General features: G+C 37.5%; 1 protein-coding gene across 1 annotated transcript in view; it reads left to right on the plus strand.

Moving 5' to 3' along the window:
- Nucleotides 1–5,114: 5,114 nt before the first annotated feature.
- Nucleotides 5,115–17,590, plus strand: part of CD226 (CD226 molecule) — a 47,489-nt gene continuing 35,013 nt past the window's right edge. The window contains exons 1-2 of the mRNA XM_052787232.1: nucleotides 5,115–5,381; nucleotides 15,549–15,881. Coding sequence (XP_052643192.1) covers nucleotides 5,291–5,381; nucleotides 15,549–15,881 — 424 coding nt within the window. The 5' untranslated portion in view covers nucleotides 5,115–5,290. The remainder of the gene's footprint in view (nucleotides 5,382–15,548; nucleotides 15,882–17,590) is intronic.

Here is a 17,590-nt window from a genome sequence, read left to right on the forward strand (position 1 = left end):
TTTAAAATTAAACCAGAACCAAACACATTTCAATATTCCTTGTTGTTTTATTGACAAGTACATGCATTATTACAATTTTTTATTGTTCTTTTATTTTTTTGAAGCAGCGTCTGTTGTTTCTTCTACTTTCCCCAACGTAAGACCAACATTTGCGTGATTTTATTGAGATCTCAGAGGTTAACAGTAATTGCTGCCCAATGCAACTGATGATTTTCAAGCTAGCAGGTATCTGTTGGTCTGTGGTTTTACAAAGCACGGTTGGTGCATACAAGCCCCTTTTGGTATTTCTAACCTGTCAGAGAGATGCCCTGCAACCTAGAGAACATGCTTTTCTCTGCAAAAAGCTGAAAACTTTGCTAACGTTGCTTCCTTCCCGTGCAAATCCAGTGCAAGAAATTATCAAAATAAATAGTTGTGACAGTTATTTATCACACAGGAAAATATTTTATTAATGCTAAATTATGCATATAAACAATGGCGCAATGTTCTAAGCACTTCACCCAAACATACCACCAAATGCAATGCTTTAAACCTGCAAGCAAGATTTCTTTGTTTGTATTGAAATACTTGTTTAATAAGCATTTTGTAGCAAACAAAACATTTCCAAATGTGGATTCTCATGTAGCTGATTAGAAATAGCCTTCTATTATCTCACGTGTGGTATTTTGTTTGCTTGGATGTTGCGAGACTTTATGGGATATGGTGGGAAAAAACCCCCAAACCAACCACTTTCAGAATTGAAATAAGCAATATCCTCAAAACTCAATAGCTATTTCACAGTAAAGTTATGCTGGGAGAGAACCAGCCCAAGTCTTGCACGGCTGAGATCACCAGCCGTGAGGACGTAGAGTTGAACCTAACTTCAAAGTGACAGGAGAGACTGCATTCACCCACATCACTTAAAAGGACACAGTGGTCAAAGACTCCTGATTCACTTTATTTAGAGCAGGAAAGCTCTGGTTGAATGCAGTTTCTAACTTTATTGATAAGAAAGAAAAACTGCAACCAAGTTCCAATTTGTTTGTCACTTCTCTCTGAAAATGAGGGGAAGGCTGGTTTAGGTGTGCCTTAAATGTTCTTGGTCCATTGCTGACAAGGATAGGTAGAAGCTGATTTTTTTTCTCTTTGATTTGTGAACAATTTTAGTGCAATACAGGTTCAGCTGACAGAATTTTTGGAAAAGAAGAAGGAGGGTCAAGAAAATCTGCTGTACTTTCTTTCACAATTAATGCTGGCCAAGCTGTGTCTGCTTTAAAAAGAATCACTCTGTAAGGGGATTTCTGACTGTTAGTATCAAAGCTGATACTCTGTCTTGAGAAGCCTGAGGTTAGCAACCCCAAATCATGCATATTATATGACTGCTTTCTGTAAAATAATTTCTAGCTAAATTTTACTGTTTAAAAACAGAAATTTAGCATTGTCTTTGACCTAATGTTTGCCAAGAGCAGCAGAAAAGAAGCAAGGACAAAAAAAGTAATTTTTAAAAGTAAAAAGACTCATAGGAAACTGGGGGGGGGGGGGGGACAGGGTTATTTTTTCATGCATGTGTGAAATAAATTTCTCATCAGCCAGGCAGGATTGATTAAGTCGCAGCAGGTTCTTATGGCCAATAAAGAGCAGATCTGGACCCAGAAACAATGCTTATCCATATGTACTTTCTGTAAGAGCTTTTGCTTCTTACTGGCAGGTAAAACTTATGTTTTATTTTCCTTCTTTTTCCATAGTAAATGTGCTTCTAAAAACAACATGAAATGTGGGGTAGCATGACACAAGAAACACTGCTAGCGAGTTGAATGTTTGAAGCATTTGAAGCCATCAGAATTGCACTGGCAATTCCCAGTGCTTCATGTAAATAATACAAGATTTTGTTCACTAGAATCAGTAATATACGGGACTTTCAATTTTTCAGTGGTGTTGCCTATCTTTCTTTAAAAAGGCAGTTTTAGAAATGTTTCCTAATTGAGAATATTCTCAGAAGACTGACCTGGAGTTGAAATACATATGAGGTTATCAGCAGCAAGTAATGTCTTTTAAAACCAAATACTTTCTCTTCTCTGTCCTTCAATAAGCCTAAGTAGCAGTGCAGAGCTTCATGGAGAGAGAGCAGAACAGGAGAGAGAGGGGATGTCCTCACTACCTGTAGCCCAGTATCTTACACATTCTGGGAGTTAAAGGCTCACTTGTGTCCTTGTTTTAGATCCAGGAGTAATAAATGTGTGTTATTAAAAACTTGCCAGTTTAGATGAGGTCTGCTAACTGAGTTTAACAAGAAGATAATGTCTCCTCAGTTTAATTTCCTGTGTTAGGTCTGCATCACAGGCTGCTACTGACTTCAAAAACCAGTTAGTGTGGCTTAGTGCCAATCACTAAACCAAACCCTGAACAATTTTGAGGGGGGGAGGAAAAAAACAACAAAAAAACCCCTCTTGAAAAGCTCTATTGAGAGAATACAATTGTCAACATCTAGGTGAGTTGACAAATATGCTGCACTCCTAGCTGAGGCAATGGCAAACAACATCTTAGCATCAGAATAGCAGTACTCATCACATAAACCCAAATTTAGACTGTTGTAGAAAAGCTCAAAGTGCTTCTACTTCAAAAGAGGATTTCACCAAATCAGGAAGGGGGAAATTGTCTTTTCTCTCGGTTTTCATCCTAGGACTCTCTGTAATTGAGGATTTGCAGAGGGCCCTTTTCCCATCGCTGTGGCAGCTGGAGCATGGCTTACTCAGCTGGAGTTTTTCTTGCCCATCAGGAGACTTTTCCAGAAAGGCATCTTCTAGAGCTGAATAACAGCACCTGAATAAAAACTTTGAGTTGCTTCCAATTAAAGCTACTTTATCTGAATTTCACAGTCTTCCTGAACCTGCAATTCGGTGAATCCTGAGACTACGTACAAGCTTTAGTGCCTTTATGATTAGATTCTTTGCAATTTGAAAGTTTTCCATAAATGGCAAATAACCCCGAAGTTTTGAGGGCTGACACAAGCTTCTCCTGCAGGTAGAAGCAGTGTCACTGAAATTCACAATTTTTCTGAAACTTCTGGTGTGATTTTTAGTTTATGCAAACAGATTAAGACATCAGCTGCTCATTAATCCACAGCTCAGGAAACTGTTCCTTAAACCCTTTGGTGTGGTTGCTTTGTGCCTGCAAGATGTACAGTTTCCAGCATTAAAAATAAGTTTAAAAAAGGAATATTAAATTCACCTGCATGCTGGTTTCTGACCTAATAAAAATGCTACACTTGAGTAAAATGTCTTGTGTTGTCCGGAATGACTGCAATAATTAAAGGTTTGCAAAGCATCCCTACAAAAAAAATGTGTATTAATACACGAGGAGGAATGGAGCCATTCGGCAGGAGGTTGCCAGAAGCTGGAGTAGCCAGCGGGGAGGGCTCTGAGGTTTCGGGGTGCTGCAAAGTCTGCGGCCACCTCTGCGGCTCAGGGCTCACCCTCCCTCCCCGTCTGCATCCTGTGCTGGGGGCGGGGGCAAAGTCAGCAAACAGCGACCAAAATAACAAGACTTACTGGAAAGTGACTGGTGATTAGTGTAAAACTAATGAGGGTTTCTGAAAATCTTTCCTTACTATTTTTTGCATTTAACATTTCTAGGAGAAAAGCGCGCTCTGCTCACTTCGGGTGTTTGTTGACAGTAATTTGCCATTCCATTGTTTCCATTTATTGCATTTATCATAGATCAACAGGGCAACTCCCCACCCCGATTTGAATAAAGCAACTATTGTTATGCAGTTTTAAATGGCAATATGACTGAGGCTGGAGTCACAAAAATGCCTTTGAAGATTGTTTTTAAAGCTGACTTTCTTAGTAACAGGAAGTTTGCATCCTGTAAGAATAAAAATGAGAAGAAATTGTAGCACAGCAATGGATTGTAAGGATTTGTATTCTTCCTTCAGCATTATTCAGAGTCTCTATGTGGTTAAACATGCAGTTTAGCGTTGTGGGTTTTATACAGTATGCTTTTAAAAACATTTTATGACAGAACAATGAGTGTGGAAAAAAAATTGTTATGGATGTAACAACTAATTTTAAGAAGCCAAAGACCATAAAAATCAATAGAAAAATCTAACTTTATGTGACGTTGGACTAGGTCCCAGCAGGGGAAACATTATTGTATGGACAAATTCACTAGGGAATATAGCAGGAATTGAGGTCAAAATGTAATCACCCAGAATGTAGCTCTTCAGGGTGGATTATTTTCTTCTCCCTCTGAACTGAAACATCTCTTAATGGTAATAAATCTCCTTATCCTGTGCTGGGAGTGTATTTGCAATAACATATCAGAAGAAAGATCCTTAACGGCCTATGCACTTTTTCATATGACTCTCTAAAATATACTGTGCTTTCTCCCCAACATGCTGGCATAATTTTCTTTTCCGTTAGAGATAAAATGGCCAACTGGAAACAGTGGTAGGTGGCAAGTGCTAAACCAAGGGTTTGAAATCTAACTAAAACTGAACAGGAAAAAAAAAAAAAAAGGAGGGGGAGAGAAAGAGACAAAAAGAAATAGCGTAACAGATAAAATAGCCTGATATTGCTGATATTGTGGTAAATAAGTTCAAAAGACCACAGTTATAAACACGTGTGAAAACAGCAGCTATCTGTGCCATCATATTTTGTTTGAATTTCATTTGATTGATCTTCCTTTTCCTTTTTTTTTTCTTTGTACTTAGCAATGACCTATTTAAGGTGTTTTCCATTGCTGTAGTTCTAGAACCTTACCCTATGACTTGTAATCGAAGCACTTAACAATCAGTTGGCGGATTTTGTGCTAACCACTTTAATGTTGGATCTTTTTATACCAACATAGTTACAGTACTTTAAGGTGGGATTTTTTCATATCAGTGTAACAATATTATTAGTGACTCTCTTACAAACACATTACATAAAGTTGACTTCCATGTGTATATTCACCTTCTTATAGGTGAGTGAAAGAGTGTGTGATGAATAAACAGAATTTTGTGTTGGTACAAATGCACCTGCCCAAGGACGATGGCATTACTCTAACCATGGCAGTGTAGAGGTACAAGTTGCATGCACAACAAAGCCCTTGATCTTTTCCATGGAAAATAAAGAGAATATACGATGATCTACTTTGCCAGTTCTATACTTCTTCTGCTTAAAATATCCTCATTCTGCCATTCTCCTATGCTCTGATAGTAGTTCTTTTTATTTTAGTTAGAATTTTTCTATCTTTTCTTTTGATTTCACAGGGACTAGCAGAGTCGATTTCAGAATTACAGATAATCTGATGCTGACCAGCAGAGAGTAAAATGGTGCACCAGCCCACCACCAGCTTCTGTCCTGGACAAACGGCGAGCAGCTCACCCATCTGTGGAGCCAGGCTGGCTGCCGCACCGGGCAGTGAGTAGATTTTTGTGTTTCTTTTCTCTCTTGCAGTCAGTGCATGTTATTGTTACGTTCAAAAGCAGTTAATGTCTTTGTACAGAAATCCCCCCACAGAAGAAGTAAAATCTATGTTTTGGTGAAGTCGCTGGCAATGCCTTGCTTGGTAGGTAACAATGCTAAAGATAAGTTTTATTTTGTTTTGTTTTATTTAAGTTCTCAGGGTTTTCATTGGATATATCAGTACACCAAACATGACAGTCTTTTTCAAATGCAGCAGGAGGTCATATGTGTCAGAAATTTCTGATAGCAGAAGTAATTAACACTCAAAATCTTTTCAGAAAAGCAAACTGAGAACTGATGCTACCTGTCCTATACAAAGAATAGCTAATATCAGGATGACAGGAAATCTGTATCTTTGTTCTCAGAAGAATTTATTCACCATTTGATGAATTAAGTCAGCTGCCACATTCTGTATATTTTTTATATATATATATATATGTTTTTTTAAGCAATAGAATTTCTACTTAAATGGAAAGGGGACATATATGTATTCATCTCAGGCTTAATAGAAAATACAGTTGATTCAGTTGTGAAAAAAGAAAAGCCCACAGAGACTGAAACGTAATACCCAGGAAATATGATTTACTATCATCTACAACAGAAACAACAAAAAACAGCACACAAAGCTCTCAATCCCAGGAATCCAGGCGCAAAACACAGCTATAACAATACAATGTATATTTCATTTTATGCTTTGAAAAATAATCAAACAAAAAATAGTAATGCTATATATCCAGATTTCCTGTTGCAAAATAAATGTAGTTTACAATGGATACAAACACTACTGCAAGGAAGTTGATAAATGCAATTTTGACCTAGGAGCTCTTGATCCAGGCTATTAGCTTGAATAACCCAAAAACCTGAAGTTGTATGTGTGAGAGCCATGTGTGTGCATAAGGAGCCCTCTCCCATTTTATCTTTAAGAATGAATTGTCTGCAAAACCAGGGTCTCTGGTTATTTCTGATCAACCTAAATTCAGTCCATAAACTCTTTAAAATTATCCTAGCAAGGTTTACCTCGGATTATCTGCTTAGATTCCTGTCCGTCTAAGGCATCAGATTATTCTGTTAAGCCTTTGAACACTTGCACACCATAAACTCAGATAGCTACCTTTTAAAAAAAAATCGCTTTCACATTAACAAAAAGAAACAAAAATTCCATTAAAAATAGAAAAACATAATTGTAAGTAAAGAAATATCTGCAGTTTTTAACTTTGTATGGTTCAAAATGGGTTATATTTCAAACTGGCAGGGGCTTCACACATGATTTCAACTAAAGGGAATTGAACCCAACCATAAAAATAAAAGCATAATATTTTCAATTGATCAGTTGTTAGGATCAATATGCTAGGATAGTTGATAAGCCATTTTGGAGCAGATATGCTACTTTACAGGCATTTTATGATTCCTACAGATCACACACATAATTTAAAAAAAAAAAAAAATCTGTCAGAGATCAGTGCCTCTTGTTATGAACACATTAATGTAACAAAAGATCTATGCAGTCACAATAATTCAATGTAAAAAATAAATCCTCATAAAATAACTTGTGATGATTCTGTAATGGGTGCTCTAAAGCCCTATAGATGTAATTAAACTTTCAGGTTCTTAGAAATCAGTGAACACAGTTACAGGCTAAATTTTGGAAAATAAAGAAAAATCTCTGATATTCCTCCTTGAACTGAAGAGACTAATTGAGAATATGACTCACCGCTGCTTTATGTCAGTATAAATATCATTGATTTCTTTGGAACTACATTAGCATAAACCAGATGTAATATGTTGTAGTGTATCAGGCAGGAGTTTATGGTACAATTATGCTATTTCTACTAAAACAAATGATTGCAGCAGATATTCCTTGGTTCCATTAATTTACAGTTGACTCTGATACCTTTCTTGAAAAAGCTCTACTGTTTTGTTGGGCCTAAGCAAATGAACTTCTGCAAAGCAATGGCATGCTTAAGAAACATCTGTTCTAGATTTTAGCAGGAAAGGGATTTTTACTTGAGGAATTGCTATGTATCAGTATATGGGGGGTGTAAAGGTAAAAAACCTAAGCTAACCCCAAACCCAACATATTATCTTAATTCATTACAATAGAACAGAATTTTAAATTTGTTTTTAGATTTTGTTGATTCTTCCATTTCATTACATATTTAAAGATTTGGTAGGAGGTAGTTGTTCTTACATAGTTTCTGTGTCCTTCTTAATCCCTCCTCCAAGGTCATTTTCCCGCCTAGAGTGGGGAGAGTTCAGTTTGTTATTTGTTCAAAAGTTTGCTAGCAAATGTTTTTTGGGGTTACATTTTGAGTATCTTTAAGCAGTGTACTTGTAGGGGAAGAAGTTGCTTGTTTGTTCTGAAGTATGCGTCTGTTGAGGGGCAGGTTAAGGTGTTGGGTTAGGCTGGTACCTCTTACAACATTTACAACCAGTTCCCTGAAGCCACCGTACCAAGGTACGACCTAGGTGTACTTGGCTGCGTTTCTTTGGAACACAAGTAATGACCCAGAACGAGCCAACTCTTCATTTAAAAAGTCAGATCTCAAACCCGGTAGGTGTGACAGACTAAATAAGAGTTTGAAAATCATTTTTGCCCTGAACCCCGCGTTCGCCTCTCCGCTCTGCCTGGGTGAGCAGCCCCCCGCCGCCACCGCCGACCGAGCCTGCGAGGCAGCCTGACACTGAGCTCGTGGGTCTCACCTGCTTTGGGATCCCACCTCATCTCCCACCTCCTGACTCCTCCAGCCAGCGCCTGTGTGGCGAGCGCGTGGCTTCCTCCACCATCTCCATCTCGATGCCTGGCTGTACCCAGCTCGTCTCAGCAACGAGGCGGGGGAGAGGCCGGCCTCCGCTGGGGCAGCCAGCCCAGCACCACCAGCAGCTTCCATCTCTGTGGCCCAGTGCCCCCCCCCCCCATCTTTTTTTTCAAACAGAAAAAGCAGTATGCAGAAGTCCTCAAACTAGAAATAGCTAACAAAGCAGCTACCTGATTTTCTGCTTCTATGCATCATCACTATTAACTAGAGGACACTTGGGGTTGGTGTTTGGTGTTTGGGGCGGTTTCCTCTGGTTTTGGTTTTCTTTGTGTTTTTTGTGTGTAGGAGGGAGATTTAAGATAGCTTTGGCTGCTTGAGTTGATCTTGTAGGAAAAAGATGTGCATTATCAGAAAATGATTAACTGTCACTTTGCTGGTTACCAAGCTTTTTCTCAATAAAGGGGTACAGAAAGGGCTTAAGAAAAAGAAGATGCATGAGATAACTTTCTTTGCGAGAAAGGTAGGCTGAGTCAGGTCCTGGATGCATCAACAAAAAAGGTTAAAGATGCATTGTTTGCTCTCTAGCTTTCTCCCTGGATTTTGAAGGCCATTTTAAAAGTCATAAGCTTCTTTGCCATATAAAAGTTACAGATCTTTCTGGAGACACGTCTGAGCTGACAATGTCCCATAATTAAGGATAGCTTCAACCTTAAGTGAACCGCCTCTGCAGGAAGTTTTCACATCCAGGCTGCATTTGAGGGTATTGTTTAGGAAACAGCTCTGTAAGTCACTGCCAGCAAAAGGAAAAATCCAGCAACATTCATTTCCTTAAACTGACTTTCAACAGGGTTTTTTTAGCAACATGATGGACAGAAAAAGTAGAGTTGAACCAGGAAAAGGATAATTCAGGAAAAATAATAGGTGTATGAGAATGGCTGTGCTCTGAAACGGAAAGGTCCATTTCCCGTCCCAGTAATGGATTTGTGTGAGAACTTTAAAGCCTTTCTGCTTTCATTTTTCTTTCATTAAGATGAAACTTTCAGGTTTCTGCAAATAATACCACTTTTTGGAAACTAGTAAAATCAGAGACTTCAACAGGAAGACAAGAACTAAACTGAAAGAAATAAGCATAGTCAACTATGCAGTATTAGTACATTAAATTCTTAGAGACTCAAATGTAATTTATTACTTTCCTTTGTGAATTAGTTTCTTCCATGTCTTTCAAATGCTTTCTTCCATATTATTACTGGATGTAAATGCACAGACTAATTATCAACAAAATGTGAACAGAGAACCAGTACTGTCTTCCTATTATAAAAGTGGAAGCATTTATAAAATATTTTAAGGACATTTTTGATACCTTATTGACCTAATCAGTATCAGATATTTATAGTCAAGATCACTGAACAGAAAAGGTTTAGATAGAAGAAAAAGGCATGGTGATAGCTTTTATCATTAAGCAATCATGTAAATAAAAATATAAAGAAAATAAATTAACTGGATATTTTCTTGGGATTATTTGTTGAGGTTTTCTCTCTCTTTTTTAAGTAGATCAACTTGGCTTTTTTCATTGATTTTGTAATTATCTTCAGTTCACTTTTTTGTCATCTTTTTGACTTTTGTTTTATTCAAATGGACAGAGGAGTACTTCGAATGGCTGCTGTAAGGATTTCCCCCTCACATGCAGACACGCAAACTTCACTAAAATTCAGCAAGTCATCACAAGTGGACTGTCCTGCTATGAACACATCAAAAGAATGTTACTTATACAGTGAACTTAAAAAATACCGCAAACCTTGTTATTTCCTACCAACACACCTTTCGCTTGAGAGTCGGCAGTGGTAGTGCTTTATGGTGTTCAAAATTTGTTCAGCAGTGGCGTTTCTTTCACTACCTAAATCAGATCTTTATAGCATTAGTACATCTCACCATTAGCTTACTCTGCCACTAAACATAGCTTTTCTATGTTAAGATGGCATCCATCCCTCATGAATAATCTCCCTGAAAAAAATACCCTTCCTGAATCTCAACATTTAGTGTTATCTAGCCTTCATATTACAGCTGTGGGTTTTATCATCAGCAGTCTTTATCTTCCTGACCCATTTAGGTGTTCAGTGTTATGTTAGGATGAATACCCAGTTAATGGTCCAGTTCCAAAAATGTAAATAATTTTCCAGTTCCAGAGATGTAGAAACATAGTCCTTTACCTAAAGATTCCTGAATATGTATCCTCTTGCAAAGATTGATTTTCTGGGGTTGAAGCATTTCATCATAGAATTACAATTTATATAATGTAGCCTCTTGGAGGCCAGTATGTTTAACAATAAAAAATTATTGAGAACTTGAGTATGTAGATGATATTATCTTTACTTTTCTACATTTGGGAAAGCCTTTTAGATTCAATTATCTTTTCCTCTCTGTATCATCTTTACCAATATATCCCCAAAATATCATGGTATTTTAATTCACAACTTTTTTCTTTCTCCTTGAAGGAATATCGGGCATTAACATTTCCTCTGAGGTTAATGAATACATACTGAAGAATCCTATCCATTATGTTACTGAATCAGGCATGCCTATAGATTAATCTAATTTGGGGGACTTTATTGGTTCAATTAGATTAGATGCAGAATAGGAAAAAGCAAATTGAATTATTGTGCCTTTATCCGGCTGTACCACTCAGCCATCCTGCTTAAAGAAACATAGAATGCTGAATGGAAAAAGTATTTTCCTTGATGGTAGCGCATTGGCAGAGGGCCACCCTCATCCATAGAGAAACAGGGAGTTGATATATATCACTTGTTGCTGAACTGTTGTTCTGGGCTGGTTAACCTGGCTTCTACAGAGTTAGAGCTAATCTACAGGGATGTTCACACTAAGTGCAAAACAGCTAAAACCTTCCTCCTCCCAGCCCATTTACTTCATTATCTTCACTGACAATTCATTGAAACAAAAGGAGCTTTTTGTCCTGATCATTTTCCAGTTGGTCATGTTTGTAGGTAAAGAAGTGATACCTGGAGCAGTCTCATTTTTAGCTATCTCCTGCCTCACTGCACTGCCACAGTCAAGGCCTTTTTTTCTGGTGGTAGCAGCAGTTTGCAAGTATATTTGCCACTCTTTCTGCACTATTGCTACAGGCCTATCTATTAAATCTTAAATACTAATGAATCATTAAAAAGGGTATTAACATATTGTGCTGGCCCTGTTGTGTGTCTTATTCTTCACAGTTTTATAGCAATTTCCATTAAAAAACCTCATTACAGAGATTATTGTGACATGCTTTGAAACAGCAGCATTCATTACATATTATCTATGTATTAGAGTTTGGGAAATTAATGCACCAGGAAATGAAATGACTCACTCAGGGTCACCGAAGATGTATGTTCAAGTCATGATTAAAATCCAAGCTGTAGATCTCCACTGTGTTTGCTGCACAATCTTTTTTGCTCTTTTTCTTTCCAGTTTGGTTTGGTTTTTTTTTCCCTTTTAAACCACATCCTACAGTTGTACATTCAGCTGGAAAATTCCACCGTGCTGCTTTTGTTGCCAAACTGTAATTGGCATTTAGCCAACAATTAATTAAATATGGCTTGTTTGTGAGCCTTCCCTTCTTTTGCTTTGGGGTTCAAAGGATAGAGAGAAAGTGGGATTACTGGGAAAGAAGAGCCAGGCTGTGTGGAATGGTGAGCAGAGAACCAGAGAGGCAGAGCCCAAGGAACTGCTCAAGTGATGGGGTGACCGACCATGAGATGTGCTGCTGCTGCTACTGCTGCTGCTGTTGTGAGTCTCTTACCCACAGATGATCAGAGATGTGTGGATTTTGCAGTCTTTCAGTGCTGGGGGGTTAGGGACAACCAGAGGTAGGAGGTAAGAGAGGTACCAGGAGAGGCTGGAAGGGAGGGGGCTGCATGATGGACCTTCCCTTACACTCCCTGCTCTGATACCTCCGCTGCCCAGGAGGGCAGGGTGGAGGCGGTGTGGACTTCTCCTTTTATAGGTTACATCTTCTGTAAAAATAATGCTTTAAGTGTGAGCCTGCTCCCAGATTGTACCAGTAGAGTCAACTTTCACAGTGCCTACAGCTTTCTGATTTGTGACTTGCAGGCGCGTTGCCCAGGTGTCTCGAGGGAACTCGTACTGGTGTCTCGAGGGGACTTGTATTGCAGCCTTTAGAGGGAGACCCAGTAATGCTCTGGTTACAGGCTGCTTTTTTCAGCAGGTATGACAAGGGTCCCTGTTCTTGGGACTAGCTGACCAAGAAGCCCTGACATTTGTAGTAACTCTGTCTGTTGTACAGCCAATAAATGTCTTTAGACATTAACATTATATCATCGATACTTAGTCACCATGTGGGGTTGGACATTAATTTCTTACCTTCTGTTTTTCTTTCAATACCAGATGGAGAGAAATGAGCATGAAATTCAGAGCAATAAAATTGTAATTTATATATATAAACAGATGAGTGAAGAATAATTTTCATTTAAGGGAATTTGTCTTCAATTTGGAGACTTCCTGAGTACTTTATCTTAGCTTTAGTTAAAGAAAATGGATGTGTAAAAAGTTTAATTTGTAATAATAACAGTAAAAAAATTAACGTATGTTTATCTTTTTCATTCCACTTTAGATTTTGTGGAACATCACTCATCTGTAAACTACTATATACATACGTAGTAGGACATAAAGAATAATATTTCAAGCTAGAGAGATACTTTGTCTTTTTGCCTCTTTTGCAACTGTAATTTGAGAACAGCTAGCCACTGAGGTTAAAGATGTAATTGTGGGAACCATATAGATCCTGTGTGGTGGGTTTAAAGGCCACGATGCCGCACAGCATTCAGGAACTGGACCCCTTCGGCTCACAAGATCCTTTCTTTTCCAACACAAAATCTGCAGTTTAGTTTCTGAAGCTTCCCATTTCCCGCTTTTCTTATCAGTAATAATTCTGTTTCCCGAGACAAGCTAAATGTAAGTTAATCTTTTGATCTGTTTGAAAAGATAACTTTGTAATGCAAATAAAACACGACTCAGTCTCCAACTCAATTCCCTTCTATTTAGATTTTTACACTCAGCATCAGATGGACTACTGACTTTCTAGGTGTATGTTGTGAATCCAGATTTTTGTTTGGCCAGGACAATTTCAATTGCTCAATTAAAATGTAAGTAAGTACTACTCTTATAAAACAAGAAGTTGCTTAAAAGAAGCTGGTCATCTTGTAGAACTTCATTAGTCCTCAAAGCTTGTGCTGCTGTTAAGTTCCAGTATTTGAGGAAATTCTCAGAATATTGAAGCCATTGAAATAAAAACAATACACAAATGAAGAGACAAGATCATCAGAAATTTTTATGTAGAAGCATTTTTGTTAAGTATCATCTGGAAGGCTAAGCTCAAGTTTCTAGGAAAAGATTTTGCATATAATATTTTTCAAGGAACTTTTGATCTGTCAGTGACATATCTGCTGAAGTCAAAGAATACAACTTCCTCATAAAACAAAAAAATACCTGTTGAGGGGGAATACATTACCTACAACGAATGCACTTACCTACAGCTGTGAACACGATTTCTCAGACAGGAAAATATAGGAAGTCACTTGTAAAAATGAAAAATCACGAGGAAAGGAAAAAAAAAAAAGGTTTATTGCCTTTTCACAGTGAATCTCAGATTTTTTCCCTTCCAAGGGAAGGCCCTCCAGAACAAGAAAATTAATAAAATACTTGTATCTTCAGTGAAAATTGTTCTAGGTGACACACAAGAATCATGTCAGTTTAAGCGACTGTGGAAAGTAATCCTTCTAATTTTATTTTTTCTAAATTTTAACAAATACACATTATTATTAATATATTTATATAACTATTACCTTTTACTGTTTTCTAAGAGTAAATACAGGCTCTCATTCAGGTAGTACATCCTTCTGAGTTAAAATGTGGTATAGAGTACAATTTTTTTATCGCTTCATCATTTGGTGGATTGTGTTTTTATTGACAAGGTAGAGTAGTAATAAGTGCAACCGCAACAATGGAGAATTACAGATCTAACTAGGAAGTGGCAAAATGGAGTCACTGCAAACATGTTGTATAATCCTAAAACATGCCTAGCTTAATACAGATAAATATATACAGATTTTGGTTTCCAGACAAGTTGTTGCATTGCGGAAGGTGTTTTAAACAGATCTAATGCTAAGTCCTGCTCAAGCTTATTCAGGCTATTACTCACCTGAAATATTAATTTCTGTTATCAGCTTTAGTTCAAGTTACATTTGTTTATTCATTTGAGAATTTTAACCAGTTGATTCAAGCTTAGTTTTGACTTCAAATCAATCATATTGTTCCAATTTTAAGCAGCTCCATAAAACTATGGTCTGCTGAGGTACGAAAATGGTTGCAGCTGTCCTGAGAAAAATCTATAAAAAATGTAAGTGTGGCTTGTTTTAACAAATTCCAACATGACTTATGAATACCCAGGATCCTTACACCTTTGAACAACAGTTTTCAAGCTGCATAATTCTGATCTTAAAATACTATCTCATGACATGTTATCAGAAATAAATTCTCAGACCTTAAGACATTACTTTTATAACTAGTTACAGAATTATGACCTCTAATATATAAGAACTGTTTTATCTTCTCTTTAGATTTTATACTCCCTGAATAATAGATAAATGTTGAACTGCAGTGTCAGAAAAATGGAAAAATTTGTTGCTTTTGGATACGTGGCATGGAAGAATTCTGTTTGCTTCTGCTGATGAAACCTAAAGATCCCTGCTTCATCAATTATCATAGTATTCATGCATATTGCTAGAGATTCACTAGTAATGAAAACTTTACTCTGAGGTGGACTTTGACAGGAATTTAGACTCTTTCTGATGCAACTGCACCGAGACCTCAAACTTGGTGTTTCTTAGAATGTGAAAGTAAAAAGCACATGATGTTTTTCATATATCAAATGTAAAAACATCCTGTAAGAAGGGTACGTGGTGCGCAGAGATTGAATAAAACCATGTTGCACTGCAGTCACTGATTCCAGTGTTCTTTGAGATGGACCACGCGGCTCTCCTTATTGTTGTTCTCCAGCTTTGTGGAAGTAAGGTTGCTTTCTTATTCCTAGCTAACATCTTTCTTTTTTTTAATCACATCATGACAGATACGATCGCAATTCACAAGTGTGTTACTGTGTGGTTCAGGCAAATTTTAACTGTTCAATGATACTCACAAGTTAGAAGTAATAATTTCTACAGTTTGGGTTTTGTTTTTAGTGAACTTTTTCTTCAGTGTTTTGCTTGTAGTGCTGCCAAAGTTGTTTCTGAGTTCTTCTATAAATTCAATTTTCAATTATGTTAATTCTGAAACTGAATTTCTGTGTGTGCTTTAGCCAACGTGGAAGGAAGGTTTGTGGATTCAACTGTAAAACTTACTGAGAGGGTGAAACTGGAATGCATATATCCCAAAAAAGCCACGATAATCCAGACATCCTGGATGAAACTTAATGTAACTCATAAAGAAAATATAGCTGTCTTGCATCCAATGTACGGCATACATATTGAAGACAAATACAATGGAAGAATTTATTTTGAAAATGCTTCCAGGGAAGATAAGTCCTTATCCTTCATCAAGAGCACTTTGGAGGATGTTGGTCTTTACTTTTGCTCCATTGTAACTTACCCAGATGGAATTTGGGAAAAGGTAATAGAAATTATTCAGCCAGGTAAGTAAATCTCTCATTGTTTTTTAGTCTTCTGATATATGCAAAACAGAAATCCATGTCAATTTAGGGAGTACCTGGTGTTGTAATTTTTTATTTTCAATTATATAGCATGCAGAAATGGAGTAATTTGGGGAAAAGAACTAGCATGACAGAAAATAATTATATTATTTTGACAAAAGGTCATTTTAAGAGAAGTGGGAAGTAAGCTGGGGAAATGAAGGAGACAGAAGTCACAGCAGCAATGTATTACATGGCAGACTTCAGGTACTAATAGTCATTGCAACAGTGACATTTCCATTGGGCTCAGGTTCTCATAGCATTTCAACTGGCTGTAGGATCTCTTCAGGGGATGAAATTGCAACTACCCATGAAACTACATGGATGAACCTTGTAACTACCCATGGACAGTACCGTATTTTTATTATTATGTTATATGGTGAGGGCATTTCTGGTCTGAAAATAGGATTTTCTTTTTTTTCTGGAAGCTCTTCTGTGCTTGCTTTGTCAGGAACAAAATAACCATTTAGGAATGGTGTGGCAACAAAAGGGAGGGAAGTAGGGAAGTTTAAATGAAGGAAAAAGACAAGACCTTTTCTTTAAAAGGAGACTTTTTTAAAGATGGAAAAGGGAAGAAGGAGAGAAAAAGGTCCAGCTATGCCCATGTACTTTCTGTGTAGCTGTCCATGTACTTTCCAAAGGCTCTGTAATTACCTGACCACTCATTCGATTTGGTTTCTTTTCCAGCTCTATGAGTAAGAGAAGAAAGAACCCTTTTCTGGTATTTTTCCATGCATACCTATTCAGTATTCAGCAACTGACAACTCTGATGCAAATTACCAAGCTTCTCTGATAGGAGAGAAGTCCTCAGAAGATCATTATGTACATACAATAGACTAGCCTTCAAAAGATAACTAGTTTTGCTTATTGGTTTGTTGTTTTGATATTGTGAATGTAGAAAGAATCTGTTCCTCTTTCCCATTCTCCAGAGTGAAAATAGACTCCGTTCAATATTTTATTGTATTTCCCAGCTAGGAAAGAATGGGTTGAAAGGAAAACTTAGTTCCTAGCATTTGAAAGACCAGAAGATAAAAATAACAGTTCTTTTCCTAGCCTGATCCTTCTGAGTCTTCATTTCAACCTTATTTTATTTACACTTCTGTGATTTCAATGTTACAATGAAACAGTGGACCTGACTCTAGGAGGAGATATTTAAACTTCAAAAATTCAAGGCAGATTGTTCCTGCCTGCACCACTGAAGGTTTTTGAAACTTGATTTTAGCCAGCTCATTTGTTGATGGCACTCATGAAATAGGAATCCCAGTCTGTCTTCCTGTCTCTGCTAGCTTTTTGTCAGTAAACGTTGCTGCTCATCAAATCAGAAATTAAGCCACACACAAATTATTGCCCTGATTTTGAAAAACAAAACCAAATCTCTCTCCGTGGGTTGTTTAGTTAGATAAGATAGTTTGGAATTTAAATTACTTTCCCCTGTGTGGCACATCAGCTTAGCCATACAATTCCCAGTCATTCACATGTAGAGAATGTCCTGCCAGTGAAAGAGCTGAGCTGGGGGTGGGGGGGGTGTGTGTGTGTGCGGGGGGTGTGTGTGTGTGTGTGTGTGTGTGTGTGTAGGCATTAGACACATACTTTTTGGTTGCATTCAGATAAGCCAAGATCTGGAAATGCAGGCTGCTGTTTACAAAAAGGTA

Source organism: Harpia harpyja, chromosome 5 (genome assembly GCF_026419915.1).
Source record: "Harpia harpyja isolate bHarHar1 chromosome 5, bHarHar1 primary haplotype, whole genome shotgun sequence".
Lineage (NCBI taxonomy): Eukaryota > Metazoa > Chordata > Aves > Accipitriformes > Accipitridae > Harpia > Harpia harpyja.